A 16,607-nucleotide genomic window follows, 5' to 3' on the forward strand; every position below is an offset into this window, starting at 1 on the left:
TAGAGCTCCTGTTCCCAACCTGGCACCTTTACTTGGACATCTCAAAGCGTTTTATGGCTCATGATGCCCAAAACCACATTCAAAACCACTCCCTGAAACCTTTCCTCTTCCAGTGTTCCTGAACTCAGTGGCAAGCCAGAGAACTGGGGGAGATTGCTGACATCTTGCTCCTTGCACTGCTCTCTTCCATGATTAATCCGTCTTGAGGTGTAATCATGTTTAATGCTAAATATTGCTTTATTATGTCCAATTCTTGGCTTCTCCTCTGCTTCTGCTCTAGCCCCAGGTGATGTCTCTCCCATGAATTACTTTAATAACCTTTTAACAGGATTCTTCACACCTGCATTTTCCATGTAAAATCCAGAATGATCCTAAATATGTAAATGAAAACATGTAACTCTCCTGCTTAAAATTCTTAAGTGGGACAAGGTAGAGATCTGACTGAGGGCACCATGAGTGTTTGTGGTTCCTGCTCTATGCAGAGATATGGATGAAACTGTCCTGACTGACTTCTCATGTAGATAAGACAATTATGATTCTCAGTGAAAAATTGACACAGCATTCAACAACTAGTGCTGGGAAAACTGGATATTAACATGCAAGAGAAGGAAGTTGGACCTTTATCTAACATCATATACAAAATTTACACAAAATGAATCAAAAACCTAAATGTAAAAGCTAAAACAATAAAACTTGTGGAAGAAAACCTAGGTCAAATCTTCGTGACATTGGACTTGGCAACGACTTCTTGAACATGTCACCAAAATCACAAGCAACAAAAGAAAAAATAGGCAATTGGGACTTCATCAAAAATTAAAAACTTGTGCATCAAAAGAATATCAAGAGATTCAAGGCATGACATTGGATTTCGCAATAACTTAGTTGATATGTCACTAAAAACACAGGCAACAAAAGAAAAAATAGACAAGTGGGACTTTATCAAAAATTTAAAACTTGTACATCAAAAGACAGTATTAATAGAGTAAAAGCAACAGCACACCTAATGAAGAAAATATTTGCAAATCACATATCTGATGAGATTAATGTCCAGAATTTATAGAGTACTCCTAAAGCTCAAGCTCAACAACAAAAAACAAAATAACTCAAAAACAAGCAAAGAACTTGAATAGGTATTTCTCAAAAAAAGATCTGCAAATGTCCAAGTACATGAAAAGATGCTCAACATCATTAATCATCAATGCAAATCAAAACCACAGTGAGGTGACCCATATCAAAAACAAGTGTTGGCAAGAATGGAGAAATTGGAAACCTCATGCACTATTGGAGGAAATGTAAAATGGTGCAGCTGCCATGGAAATATTTGGCAGCTCCTCAAAAAATTAAAAATAGAATTACTTTATAATCCAGCAATTCAATTTTGGGGTATATATATCCAAAATAATTGAAAACAGGGTCTCAAGTAGGTACTTCTACACTTATATTCATAGCAGCATTACTCAAAATAGCCAAAAGGTGGAAGCAACCCAAGTGTCCATTTATGGATGAATGGATAAGAAAATGTGGTCTATACATACAACAGAATATGATTAAGCCTTAAAAAGAAAGGAAATTCTAATGCATGCCACAACAGAAATGAACCTTGAGTACATTATGTTACTTGAAATAAGCCAATCACAGGATAATACTGCATGGTTTCATTTGTATGAGGTATTTAAAGTGGTCAAATTCATAGTGACCGAAAGTAAAATAGGGGTGCCAGGGGCTGGGGGCAGTAGGAAATAGGGAGTTATTGTTTCATGGAAATGGAATTTAGTTTTATGGGATGAAGAGTCCTGTGGATGGATGGTAGTGATAGTTGCACTACAATGTGAAGGTACTTAATTCCACTGAACTATACTCTTAAAAATGTTTAAGATGGTATATTTCCTTCCTTCCTTCCTTCTTCCTTCCTTTCTTTCTGTCTTCCTTTCTATTTTTTTTTTAAATTTTTTTTTTAATATTTTTTATTTATTTCTGAGAGAGAGAGAGAGAGACAGCGTGAGCAGGGAAGGGTCAGAGAGAGAGGGAGTCACAGACTGAAACAGGCTCCAGGCTCTGAGCTGGCAGTCAGCACAGAGCCCGACGCGGGGCTCGAACCCACGAACCGTGAGATCATGACCTAAGCGAAAGTCGGACGCTTAACCTACTGAGCCACCCAGGCGCCCCATCTTCCTTTCTATTTTTAACATTTACTTATTTTGAGAGAGAGAGAGAGAGAAGGAGAGAGAAAATCCCAACCAGGCTCTGCACTGTCAGCATGGAGCCAGATGTGGGGCTCTAATTCATGAACCATGAGATCATGACCTGGGCCAAAATCAAGAGTCGATTGCTTAGGGGCGCCTGGGTGGCTTAGTCGGTTAAGCTTCCGACTTTCGCTTAGGTCATGATCTCGCGGTTCGTGGGTTCGGGCTCCGCGTCGGGCTCTGTGCTGACTGCCAGCTCAGAGCCTGGAGCGTGTTTCAGAGTCTGTGTCTCCCTCTCTCTCTGACCCTCCCCTGCTCATGCTCTCTCTCTCTCTCTCTCCTAGAAATTAAAAAAAAAGAGTCGATTGCTTAATTGACTGACCCATCCAGGCATCCTGGTAAATTTTACTTAACCATCTTTTACTACAATAAAAAAAATTGGGGATGGGGTACCTGGGTGACTCAGTCGGTTAAGCATCCAACTCTTCGTTGTGGCTTAGGTCATGATCTCATGTTTTCGTGAGTTCAAGCCCCATGTCGGGCTCCATGCTGACAGTGCAGAGCCTGCTTGGGATTCTCTGTCTCTCTCTCTCATTGCCCTTCACCCACTTGTGCTGTCTCTGCCTCTCTCAAAGTAAATAAATAAAACTTTTTAAAAATCGGGGAAAAAAGTAAAAATAAGATTATACAACAGTTGAGGAAACAAAAGGGGAAAAACCTGAAGGAACAGCAAAAATTGCCAACCATCTTACTGTGAAGAGCTTCAAGCAGCCCTATGGAGCATTCATGTGGGGAGAAACTGAGGCCAACAACCAGTACCAACCTGCCAACTATTTAGTGAATCATCATGAAGTGGATCATCCAGCCCCAGTCAAGCCTTCAAATGACTGCAGCCCAAGCCTATGGCTTAACTACAATCTTAAGGGAGCACCTGAGCATTAACTGCCCGGCCGAACCACTCCCAAATTCCTGACCCACAGACACTATGTGAGATAATATTTATTGTTGCTCAGAATAAGAAAAGTCCTTAAGTGGTTCCCCAAACTCTTGGACTTTTGTCCTATACCAGGTCTGCAGTTCTCATAAATGCATAGCCTCTGTTTGTCCTGCAACCTCCTCCTGAGTCACTCCCTTCTCTGCATTCTAGCCACAATGGCCTTTTTTTCCTCTTCAGTAAGTTATTTGAAAATGTCCAGTTCTTTCTTGCCTCAGGCTCCTTACATGCTCTTTTCTTTGCATGGAAGGTGCTTTCCCTTCAGTCTTCACCAGCCAGCGTATATGCACCTGTTAGGTCTCAGAGTCAGTTCCATTTTTTCAGCTAGGTCTTCCCTGGTGCCTCAATAAAAAGTAGTCTACCCACCCTTCACATTCTGTCTCATGGAAATGTGCATTTTTCCTTCTTAACAATTACTACAACTTACAATCTGATATTTATTAACCTGATTATCTGTTTCTTGTCTGTCTCCTTTTTCCTGCCCACCCTCTCACACCATGTCCACACCAACACTACACAGAGAGTTCTGAAAGGGTTGTGGAAGGTCTGTTTTAGTCACCCCTCTGTCCCAGAACCTATCACAGGAAGTAGCTGACCAACATTTGTTAAGTGAATGGGTGAGTAGAAACACGGATTTTTAAAAAAACGGTTTGGTTTAAGAAAGCCAAAGAAGAGATGAGTTCCACCATTTGTTGCTGCTGAGTGAATGAGAAAGAGTAGAACCCCTCCTCTTTTAACTTCTGTCTTTGTCATTGGAGAGAATTAATGATGAAGTAGATGTAGTCAGACATCATAAGAAAATTCCTAGATGCTCAAACAAGCTCACCCATTCTTTCTTCAAGGGTCACACCTTAGGATTCTAATAGGATGGTTGGTAATCTTAGAGTGGTAGCTTTTAGCCAGGGCTACTAGAACCCTTTACTCTGAGGAGGGGCTTCTGGGGCTGCCTGAGGAAAGATGGCCAATGGGGTGGGCTCAGCTCTTATTTGCTTTGCATGTTGCTGCTCTACTCAAGATGTCATGTGTAGAAAGGGCTCTTCCAACTAAAATACCTTGGAGATAACTATTCTGGAGGAGTCACAAATAATAAGAGAGGTGTGACAGGCTGGAGAGAGGGTTGGGTACTTGTAGCATTTGAGTAGGCTGAGAGGAAAGTGAGATGGTAAGTATATTGGGTGACATAATTGGAATTTAAAAAATTTTGATAGGCTGACCCTGATAGACTGAATCTTGCAAGGTGATATGTAACAAGGAATGATGTCTTCCACCTGGGTCCACCTGGGCCCCAGATCAGCTAACCTCAGAACTGCAAGATGCGGTTTACCAGGTATGGGCATGACAAAACCCTTGGGAATTGCTGCAGATGGAAACTTAATATGAGTGAAAGATCTAATTTGTCATATTGCTAAATGTGTAACTCCAGCCCAAGTCAGATGACAATCCCATTCATGGCTGCACAAGGTGTTAATTTGTGGGCACTGCTCTTTTAAAAGGGTAAGGGATGGTATGCTCCACATCTGGAGAGAGGAAATTTCTGTTTCTGACCTCAAATGTGGGTTAAACAATAGCTTGCTGGGGATGAAGTTCATAATATTCCTTTATTATACATTTTTAAAATTTTATACAGTCCATGAGTTCTGTAGTACTGTTTTCTCTTTCATTTCTGATATTAGTATTCGTGGTTAGCTTGGTTAAAGGCTTATTGATTTTATTGATCTTTCCAAAGAATTAGATTTTGGTTTCTGTTGATTTTCTCTGTTGATTTCCTATTTTCAATGTTATTTATTTGTGCTTTAATTTTTATTCTAATATATGCATGCAATGCTAGAAGTTTCCCTCTAAGCACTGCTTTTGATGTATTCCACAAATTTTAAGTTTTATTTTCACTTGATTGAAAATATTTTAAAATTTCCCTTGAGAATTCTTTGATCTATATACTATTTAGAAGTGTCATGAGTAAACTTGGGAAAAATTGTTTAACCTCTTGGGGATATCAATTTTTTTTCCAAACTATAAAATGAGAACAATCAGATCTATTTCAGAGTTGTGAAGACTGATATTAATAGTAACAGTATGTAAAAGTAATATTAATGCTCATGTATGTGAACACATGGGGTAAAGCACAGGGTGTAACCCAAACATCAGGCATTATTACCATTTTCTACTTTGAATTTAAGATTCTAGTTCATGGTTTTACCAAAGGATAAGCTCTTGCCCATAGATGGAAGCCAAATAAATAGTTCTCATCATGAAAAATAAGCAGATATTTCTTTCTGTTTCAGAAACCTTAGTGAAGCTGGCCAAGGTTATAGATTTTGGTCTTTAAAATAGGCAGTGGTCTAGAGGTCCCCAAACCTCACTCTTACATGTTCAGACTGAGTTTAGCATATTCCCTTAAAAATTGTTAGTCCAAGTTTTTATGACTCAATATAAATAAATTGCTTTGTTTTATGTATATATCAAACACTATTACCTCTCTGTTGTTATTGTTGTTTTAAAGTTTATTTATTTTGTTTTTTTTTAACTTTTATTTATTTTTGAGAGATAGAGAGATACAGAGCATGAACGGTGGAGGAGGAGGGAGAGAGAGACACACACAGAATTAGAAGCAGGCTTCAGGCTCTGAGCTGTCAGCACAGAGCCTGACACGAGGCTCAAATTCATGACCTGCGAGACCATGACCTGAGCTGAAGTTGGACGCTTAACTTACTGAGACACCCAGGCACCCTTATTTATTTTGCTTTGAGAGAGAGAGAGAGAGAGAGAGCTCATCAGGAAGGGCAGACAGAAAGGGAGGGAGAATCCCAAGAAGGCTCCACACTGTCAGCATAGAACCCTATGTGAGACTCAAACTCACAAACAGCAAGATCATGACCTGAGTCGAAACCAAGAGTCAGACACTAAACGGATTGAGCCACCCAGGTGCTTCAGTTGTTGTTATGTTTTTAACAAAACCTTTAGCAAAGAGTTTTGTTGGGACAGTTTTTATTTTTGTTCTTAATATAAAAATAGAAGAATATTGACTACTAAATATAACCAATCAGATCTAGGATTGATTTGTCATGTAGTAATTATCAAATCCTCCCTACCACAAGTTCTCTATTATGTCAAGAATTCTAGAAAGACTATAGATTCACAGCCATATAGTTAATTGTGTGCTTCAACCATTAAAGGACTATTTTGGAGACCATATACTGCATCGTGGGGAGACCGAGGAGGATTTTGGTTCTAGGTTGCTGTCTTGATCATATGTGTCCTGTTTGCCCTCCTTCTCCATGGAAATGACAGCAGAAGATTATGATAAAGAAAAATCTATTTCAAGGAGAAGGGGCAGACAAGAACTATTAACAAATTTTGGAAATACTAACGGGCAGTTAAAACCATGAAGGAGTAAACCAGAAGGAGTAATGTGGAGGTAGCAGTAGAGGCAGGACTAGATTTTTAAAGAATAGGAGTTAATGGTAGGTAGAAAGCCTGTTGATCAGGGGAAGGGCTGTCTACAGAGCAGGAGGCTGTTCACCCCCTATCCTTTCTTGTGTGCCCTGCCAGCACACCCCCTGGGCAGGTGCAGAGTAACTGCATTCCTGGGCTTCACCCCCAAGCAGAAACTGGAAGAATGGCCACTCAAGCATTGGTGGGACCTGCCTAGAAAGGTCCAGAGCCTCACTAGTCTGTTCCAATCTGCACACGGCAAAGCAGAGCTGTTTGGTGGGAAAGTAGGCTTCCTATACTAATTCATTGATCCCATCCTTCACTCAGGAATGGGGATGGACAAGTCAGGATCTTCAACAGAAAAAATTAAAGTGAACAGACGGGAGCAGCTGACCAGGGAGAAAAATAGAGATAATTAAGGGAACAGAAGAAGACTTTAAAAAATCCAACTTGTATCCTCAGGTATGGCATTCATGAGATGAAAACAGCCTGGCATGAAAATGGAACCATCAGAAAATAAGAAAACCTAGAGGTGATTACCACACATGCTCATTCTGCACACACACACACACACACACACCACCTGCACACACAACAGTATCACACACATGAACATCCTCTCACACATTAACCATTATTATAAACACGCAGATACCGCAGATATATACCACACACACCCACTAAACCATTCACAGACATCACACACCACACCACACACATAACATACACCACACACATGCTACACACAGACGCATACATACCACACCCCAAAGATCCCTCACCCTTGAATTCACCAGGCCTCCAGTCTACCACGGAACATAATTTAAAAAGACAAAGCTCTCAATACAATCATTATATTTAATTTTAATGGGTCATTTTCTTTCTTTTTTTTTCTTTAAAAGGGTAAACCTCACTTTCATCAGAAAAGAGAAAATATTTAGTGGTTATTTCTTCAAGAGTACTGTTTTGAATCTATAAATTAGTGCTAATAGCTCTCTTTTCTGGTTCTTATGATTCTGGTTCTAATGATCGTAATGCATTAAACGTTGGATTAATACCAACCAATTAATGGATTAATACCATTAATACCCAGATAATTTCTTAAGATCTGTGTAATGAGGGAGAACATACTAATATATCATCTATACAAGTTCATGATAAATGGTATGAAATGAAAAACACTTAGTTTCACCGGCCAGTGGGGCCCAAAGACAAAGATCTGGCTTCGTGCTATGTCGACGCGGTTCCAAGCCAGTGCCAAGCTCAGCTGGTCTGGGGCTGATGCATTTGTCCCTGGAAAAGCAAGAAATGAGGGTTTTCTCACTGCATGCCTGGATTGCTCCAGTTTGGCAGGTGCTGGGAGGTGAATACTGGCTTCCCTGGACTGGCTCACACCAGCCTGGAACTAAGCACTCCTGCCTTTTCTCAGGCCCTAAAGCTAAGAACTCCATATTCTCAAAGAGCTGCCTGGGAGGAGGTTGGAGGCCACCTCTTTCCATGTCTGCTTGGCATGGTCTCCCTGGAGGGACCTGGTGATTCCAGGAACCTCATCCGCAGGAGGGCAGGAGCCCTGGGGCCACCTTGACATCAGCCCTACAGATACAGTCCCTTCAGGCCAAAGGTGAGCACAGGCCAAGAGCACAAGCCCCCAGCTGCGGGGAGACCAGCACTGCCAGGCAGCTGGCCTGACTGTGACACTCTCTTCTCTCATCCCTGCCCTCTCATTGTCCTAGAGTAGCCAAGAGACAGGTAATAAATGTGTATCCTGGAGTGACCCTGTGAGTGGCCAGGTCATAGCCTGTCGTTAGGAGAAGGATAGGAAAATTGTACAAATCACTGCAGTGATAGCAAATGAAAAATTGCCCGTGTTCTTCCTCCATAAGGAAACACTTAATGAACTAGTTACAAATAGAAACTCGTCTGACTTCAGCCCACCATGGTCCATTGGCACCCACAGAAAACACCCCTTCCCCATACACCCATTGTGAGCTTTGGTGTTCTACCATGGCTTCATAGTGAGATAACTCTAGACAGTCTGGCTGGCTCTGGATTCGATCACCAGTAGACATGGTTCCTGGCAGGAGAAGAGGGAGTGTGGTTTCTGGCCATGAACAAAGCCCTGGGCAAGCCCAGCACTGAGAAGCCAGGCGTCGCTGTTTCCTGAGAGCTCACCTTTCAACAGGGCAGTTAAAATTGCCATCTCGATGTCTTGTTGACCCTCGGAACCCATTCTAAACACGGTGACCTGAAAACAGGTTAATCATGAAAAGACTAGGTAAAGCAAAGTTGAAAGTGAAAGGGAGAATTGGATGGTTTTTTTTTTTTTTTTTAAAGGACCATAGAGACTGACATGTGATTCAATGGTTCCAGAAGTGGAATGATTTTAAGCCAGGTATCTTTCATTTCCACAAGTGATAGCATTGCTTGTCCTGACTCTGAGTCCTTGCCTGGATCCCTATTTTATTATTTACCCAATGTGCTCCAACACTTTCAAGAGTAAAGAGCCCATGCATGATCTACATACACCAATATCTAAATCACTACCAAGATGACAAAATCATTTCTATTCAGAAAACTGCTACAGTTGTAGGAGATTTGTAGATTTAGAATTTAAAAAATCTTTTAATGTTTATTCAATTAAAAAAATTTTTTTAAATAATTTATTTATTTTTGAGACAGAGAGAGACAGAAATGAGTGGGGGTGGGGCAGAGAGAGAGGGAGACACAGAATCTGAAACAGGCTCCAGGCTCTGAGCTGCCAGCATAGAACCCGATGCAGGGCTTGAACCCACGAATCGCGAGATCATGACCTGAGCCAAAGTCGGATGCCCAACCAACTGAGTCACCAAGGCACCCCACGTTTATTCATTTTTGAGAGACAGAGACAGAACATCAGTTGGGGGGGGGCAGAGAGAGAGAGAGAGAGAGAGAGAGAGAGGGAGACACAGAATCCAAGGCAGGCTCCAGGTTCCAGGCTCTGAGCTGTCAGTACAGAGCCAGATGCAGGGCTTGAACCCATGAACCATGAGGCCATGACTTGAGCTGAAGTTGGACGCTCAACCAACTGAGACACCCAGGAGCCTCTGTAGATGTAGAATTTTGAAAGGGCTGTCTTATGTGTGTTTTCCTAACAAGCATAATTAGGGAGGCAAGGAGTGGGAAATAATTACTGTATTTGGAGAGAGAAGTGATATAATTTTATAAGTGCACCTAAAAGAGTGTGTCTGTCACTCCTCAAGCCTTTATGGTTAAAGGCTTGATGTAATTTATATCCTAAACCTCAGAATTGGTATGATGTGCCACAGTGTCACCTAACATGTGCTAAGCTCTGAAAGCACTTGGGTCCCTTCCCTGTGCATGTTTATTCTGTTTCTATCACGTGCGCATAACAGCCAGTTTGGTAAGGATTTGTAAACTGCCCCTTGGAAAAGTCTGAAACTAAAATATGAACAAGTCTATCATGCACATATGGGCAGAATTAGAAAGGAAACATAATTCTCTCTGTGGAGCTGGTTTGGAAATAAACTCAAGACACTTACGAGTTCTTTCTTTTTCATGCACTCCATTATAATTGCAAACAGCTGATGAGATTGTGTCTTGTTGTAATTAAATGTTTTCTGAATGGTAACTAGAAGCTGATCCTTGAGGGATTCATTTATTATCCTGTTCAAAGGAAACACAAAAGAGAAGGAAACAATATGAGTTAAATCTGTACATGAATAAATCAGACAACTCTATGTCCGTCTGGTGTGTTTGATTTTGATTTGAAACTTTACCATTGGAGGGTATCCCAGGCTAGGAGACAGAAAGGGACCACAGTAAAAAACTGCATTCACACGTGTCCTAAATTCCAGGCTGGTTGAAAACCTTATAAGGGAAAATGAAGTTGGAAGAGAGTATAGTCCCCCAGAGAAAGAATTCTGTAAGAAACATCATGCTGTTGACAGCTCCCTCACAGGCTGACCTCAGAAAATGGGAGAGATCTAGTAAATCTTCATCATTTAGCATTTTTGGAATGGCTAAATGTATCAGTTAGAGTTTTCTTCTTGGCCTAACAAGAAGGCAGTTAAAAACCCATCCTTTGTAACATGTCAGAAATCCTACCCTCCTTCTTCACAGTACTTGTGTGCAAAAGACAGAATGTCCGAGGCTCTCCCACTGCCGTCACAAATCACCACCGGGACTGGAGGGTCTTCTTGGAGATATTCCAAGACAATGGAAACTACATTAGGGCCTCCTTCCACCACTAGGCCCACGACAGGCACACCTTGCCCCAGTCCTGCAACATAGGACACATTCATTACACAGACCAACAACACAGCACAAATTATTAGCCCAATAGTTAATAACTTGTTCCCTGAATCCTCCCTCTGTCTCCATCAGATAATAGGACTCTTGGGGAATGTGGTAGTGACAGGCTAACTTCTGGAGGCAAAATCAGCAGGATGACTCTGAGAAGCAAGAGAAAGCAGGAAGAGTCCAAGAGCCTGAGATTCTGGAGAGGAAGGACCTTGGGAGTGGAGGAGCTGCAGAGACAAATTTGTCTACTTGACAATTTTACCCCAGACTGGCCAGGACAAGTTATATTCTGAGCATGTTTCCTCAGGTGTCCATTAGTTGTGATGAGAGTTACTTGATCAACATCAACAAATGGCAAGTAGGAGAACTGTCCTTTGTCTTATAGTTCTGAAGGCCTTCAGATAAAATCTGTTAGTGTATGTTAGGAAGAAATCTAAACATTTCAAGTGGCTGAATTCAAAGTTTCTGGTTTGCTTCCATGATGCATTTCTATAGTTAGGAACTCTTAAAAATTTTGAATGAGTTTCTCTTCTCCTACTTTCTCTTCTCCTACCAGAATAATCTCAGTGAAGTTCATTTCAGTGAATATGCACAGAGGGTCTGCTTTGTGCCAGGCCTGGCCAACAGATACCAGAAAAATGGATCAATATGAGGTGGACCCTGTTTTTGAGATGACCAAGCTAAGCAAGTCTTGGCATTCTAGATCTTCAGGAATATGGTGGTCAAATCACTTCATTTTCTAGAAACAGGGTAAAATTGGTTCTTCTTGGTGTAGGCTGGATTCCCCAAAGCTCCAAGCTGTGAGAGGTGACGACTGAGCGCCCCTTTGCTGTCCCTGCCCCACTCAGAGCCCTAGGCAAAGGATGACAAAGGGAAGCCCACAAGTCACATGATCAGATGAAGTTGGGCAGTGTGAAAATTTATGAGTCCAAGACAATTAAAAATGTGAGAACAAAAAGTGAGTCACCAAGCAGTTTATCAATCGAGATTTGATTCCTGGAAATCCACAGTCCCCTTAGCAGGCAACCATTCTAACCACTTGTGCCATCTCACGGGTCCTTAACTGGGCTTGACAATGACCATTTCCAGGACTTAGACTGGCTTTCACAAAAACCTTATCAGGGAGAGTAAAAACAAAATAGTCTTTAAAATCTTTTAATAATATTTTGGCAATAAGTATTACTAGAGCGGAGCACATTTCAAGAGATGACAGCAGCTATTTTCTTCCTAATTGGTCATTATCATTTCATCTGGTTGTGGGTTTTTCCTTTCTCTTGAGCTTGACCTCACCACCTTCCTCCCAGGGAGCAGCTCTGCTGTAGGGCTGTGCTACCTGGACCAGCATAGGTGGGGCCATGGGGAGCAGGTAGTCCCTGCATCTGTTTCCACAGAACTCCCCACCCAGCCCAGCCCACCTTAGTGTGGGTGAGAGACCCAGAGCTACAGAGCTATTTAATTTAATGATCAACTAACACTTAGTTAACAGGAGATATCCTACTATGTCTTTGAGTGAGTAACTTTATTCCTGTTCAAACATTACAAAAATAACTACAGCAATTACATTGGGCAACATGGTGGGCAATGCCATCACCATGACAGCTGCTGTATGGCTGTTTCTCACATGGCCACTCTCTGAGTATTACCACACAGTTCAGTGTGATTTGGTACTTGGCCAGGCTAACAGCTCTAGACAAGTCTGTTGATCTGTTTTTCTGTGGATCTGATGAGAATCAAAGTAGAAACTCTAAACACACTTGGGAAGTTTCCTTTTAAGCCTGGGCTTCATGGTAGGAATGGCAGCCCATACCCATTACCTTTGCCAGAACTTACTTGTGTTAATTTTCTGCAGAGAGATGTGCTTCTCCAGCTGCCTCCGCAGCTTCACCTCGGCACCGTATTTGCCCAGGGTGCCATTGTCGGCCAGGATGAAGTGAGTGTGTGAGTTGTTGAGCAATGAGAGCTTGCTTAGGGGGTTGGACATAGTCTGGTACACTCTTGTTACCTGGCAAAATGCATGACACAGATCAGCACTGCAGAACTTAGACATTAAGACTACCAGGGGAAGCAGCAGAATACATACATTATGTAGTGGCAACTTCATCTAATTGTGCACTTAAACCTACTCTTGCTTCCCTGTCCTCTCTATGGAAGAATTTGTGTTTGCAAATTTCTATATTAAATTAGAAAAAAAATAAATCATTTTAGATAATGACATCCCAGCAATCACATTTCTGGGCATTTACTACAGAGAAAGGAAAACTGACAATAACACATAAAATCCTGATCATCTATGGTAGCTTCATTTGTGATCACCAAACTGGAAACAACTCAGATTCACTTCAACAGATACACAGGTAAACAAACTGCAGTATACACCTATATTATGGGAAACCACTCAGCAATAAGAGGGAATGAACTATTGTTACACACGACAACCTGGATGGTTCTCTAGGAATGTGGAATAAAACAACAACAACCAAAAAAAAATCACATAAAGAGAATCCTCAAGGTTATATAGTGCATGGTACTATTTATGGAACATTCTTGAAATAATAAAATTATAGAGATATGGGGCAGATTAGTGGCTGCCAGGAGTTAAAGAGGTGGTAGAGGTGAGAGGGAATTAGGTATGTAAATTAAAGGACAACATGAGTGATCCTAGTGGTAATGGAAATGTTCTGCATCTTGACTATATTGATATGAATATCCTGGTTGTGATACCACAGTTTTGCAAGATGTTACCATTGGAGAAAGCATATGGTACCTCTCTTTATTATTTCTTACAACTGCAGGGGAATCCACAATTATCTCAAAATAAAGACTTTGATTTGAAGAAATTGCCAATATCTGGGAAGAAAACACTTACATCCTTTCCAACCAGGTCTTCCTTGTTTTCCACGATGCCCCATGGAGCAATTCCTATAGCACAAACCCGACCTCTGGATTTGGAGGAATGGTCTTTTAAGGCATCCCCTACGTGGCTGATAACACCTGTAAACAGCCATGGATCATATTTTTAGGCCCTTTCCTCCCATCATACCATTATTTATGAACTTTAGGGACCCCTTCTCTGAACCACTCCATTTCCTATGGAATAGGATTGAAGTGTAATGATCTTCATCATTAAAAGAAAATACACCAGAAGTCTGAGCTCATGATAACTGGTCACCCTGCATTAGCTCCTAGAAAAGGGAAAACAAAGACAAAAAAATCAAAGCAATGGTACAGGTATTTCCTTTACAAATTTCTAAGACCTAAAGATGGAAGTGAGTGGGGAGCCTTGGCAGTCCTCGGCTACATTCAGCCAAAGTTGAGAGTCAGACTGCTTCGCATGCCCCTAACCTCTCCCTTCCTCTGTATCCTCTCCCATAGGATAGCAAAAAAGATTGTCAAGGGCCTCAATGAAAACGAGGCTTGTACAGGGCTCAATTCAAGGAATAGCACATCGTGTGTGCCAGAAATGTTGACCATTATCACAATCACATCAAAATAAAAAACAAGCTACTGGACAAAGATTTCACTTCTGTCATAAATGTTGTCAGGTTGCAATATGTTTTTATTTTTTATCTTAATTATTCAAAAACTCTTTGGGAACTATAATGAGTTCTGGGTTTGTATATTTATAGCAAGGGAAGGAGCCTCTCTTACCGGTACTGACGCCCCCAGTGAAGATCCAGGCCCCAGTGGTCATGGCGGCTTTGATCAGACCTTTCCCAAAGACCTGTTTCAGCTTGGGCTGCATCTCAAAGTTCTGGATGCCTCCATGCACAGATATTAAGAGCTTGGGGAGTTCCAGCTGCCAGTCTTTCACCATGAGATGAAGCAGTGAATCTGGCTTGGTGTCATAGGACACTCGGATGTACTGCAAAAGAGTATGTGATGCTCAGTACCTGTTCTTGGTTTTCCTCTCATATCACAGGGGTACAGGGCTACTGTTCTTGCCCAAACAAAAGTGGTTTTGGCTTTCTGTCCCTCTGTGTGAGTCTGTGGCTAAGTGAGGGAAAGGAACTTTGGAAGAGTTGCCAGATTTAGCAAATAAAAATATAGGACACCCAGTTAAATTTGAATTTTATGTGAACATTGAAAAATGTTTTATCATAAGTATGACCTATGCAGTATTTGGGATGTGCTTATACTAAAAAATTCTCTATTGTTTATCTGAAATTCAAATATACCTGGGCCTCCTGTGTTTTACCTGGCAACCCTCAATCTTGAAAAAATCAATTCGAAAACTGGCCCAGCTAGAACCACATCTCCAGAGGTTAGCCAGGGCATTGTTGAGGGAGTGGTCCATTGACCACATTATGTGGGTGCTGAGAATGGGGATCCTGGGCTAACCTATGGACTTGACCTTCCCCTCAAGGTGAAGAAGAGATGAATGGTCAGATGCCTTGACCCTTATGAACTGCCTCTTTGTGTCCATGTCGATATGCAGGGTGCCATTCCAGAAGACTGTATGTTGTGCTATTTGGAACACAACTGAATTTTATTTGAACAGTGACGTTGAGCCAGTGGAATAAAATGAAATTGAAAAAACGATCTGACTGGACATGTGGGAGTATTATTCAGAATTAGCTGAAAGGGATCACAGTGCTGACGCCTCCCCTCTCTGGCAGGGCTCATCCGAAAGGCAGAGGGCACTCCTTGTTTACATGAAAATGTGAAAGACCTTAGTCTTCTTGGGCCAGCTGAATGCAGGCCCAGGGAGGCTGTGGATGGACTTCAGAGGGAAATATTTCCAGACACTCCTAACCCATTCAAGGGGAAGTGGAAGGTCCACAGTTATAAAAAACAAAAGCAAACCCCAAACAACCTCAAAAAACAAATAGTGTAATTTCTCACTTGTCACTCAGTGATGAGTATGGTTGCATGATTTGTGGATTCATAATTCTGATATGAATTTAATGATACTATGTGTTCTTTATAAAGTGCTCAGTTTCCAAATCTCATGGCTAAAAAGTTGAGTGTGCAGTTATATTTCTTGCCTTTGCAATGAAATACCTAGGAAGACTGAGCCACGCCCCTGAAAGAAGACCCAGGTGTCTGCAGTCTAGGGGTCTGGGAGGCTGGGCCTCTGATGGAGACCGGGCTCAGTGCAGACCCTTTCTCCTGGCCCTTTCTAAGTCCTGTCTTACCATGGCCTTATTGGAGTATCCACCACCTTGGAACTCAAGAGTTCCATAGGAATCTGTTGGGTAGCTCTGGGTGTGTTTGCTGACAGACCATTTTTCGGGCTGAGTCTCCACTTGTTTATTTTCCTCTTCATTTTTGCTGGATGTTACACTCGGAAGGGGGGGGATATGCTGGTTGGTGAGCTGGCCACAACAACACCTGAAAACAAGGGCAAAACAGTCTTTCTATAACATTTTCCTCAAATGTTTAGGTTAAACTAAACAGGAAGGTAGCACCTGAACAGGGGCAGACTAACACCTTCCTTATATGGCTTTGTTAGGGATAGAAATGTTCCTTATGATGGTCTTTTCCAGGTAACCAACTTAAATCTCTTTACATACCAGTCCATTTAAAACACATTGGATAGTTGCCTTTCTGTACCGAATGTATTTTAACTCTTTTTTGATGTCTTGAAAACATCAACATGGGCATCAATTATCGAATATGCTGTAACAAAGTATTGTTCACATTTTCTAATGTGAAATCTAATGAAAAATCTTCCAGGATTTTTCAAATTGTTGAATTTG

The 16,607-nt window shown here is 41.5% G+C and overlaps 1 protein-coding gene across 1 annotated transcript in view; it reads right to left on the bottom strand.

The window, feature by feature from the left end:
• TRPM1 (transient receptor potential cation channel subfamily M member 1) overlaps window positions 1-16,607 on the bottom strand; it is a 102,115-nt gene that overhangs the window by 51,658 nt on the left and 33,850 nt on the right. The window contains 8 exon segments of the mRNA XM_039217193.1: window positions 7,802-7,902; window positions 8,782-8,854; window positions 10,149-10,272; window positions 10,714-10,888; window positions 12,739-12,910; window positions 13,775-13,899; window positions 14,557-14,770; window positions 16,044-16,239. Coding sequence (XP_039073124.1) covers window positions 7,802-7,902; window positions 8,782-8,854; window positions 10,149-10,272; window positions 10,714-10,888; window positions 12,739-12,910; window positions 13,775-13,899; window positions 14,557-14,770; window positions 16,044-16,239 — 1,180 coding nt within the window.

The sequence above is a fragment of the Hyaena hyaena genome, unplaced genomic scaffold (assembly GCF_003009895.1).
Source record: "Hyaena hyaena isolate Hyena2069 unplaced genomic scaffold, ASM300989v1 scaffold_670, whole genome shotgun sequence".
NCBI classification, from domain to species: Eukaryota; Metazoa; Chordata; class Mammalia; order Carnivora; family Hyaenidae; genus Hyaena; species Hyaena hyaena.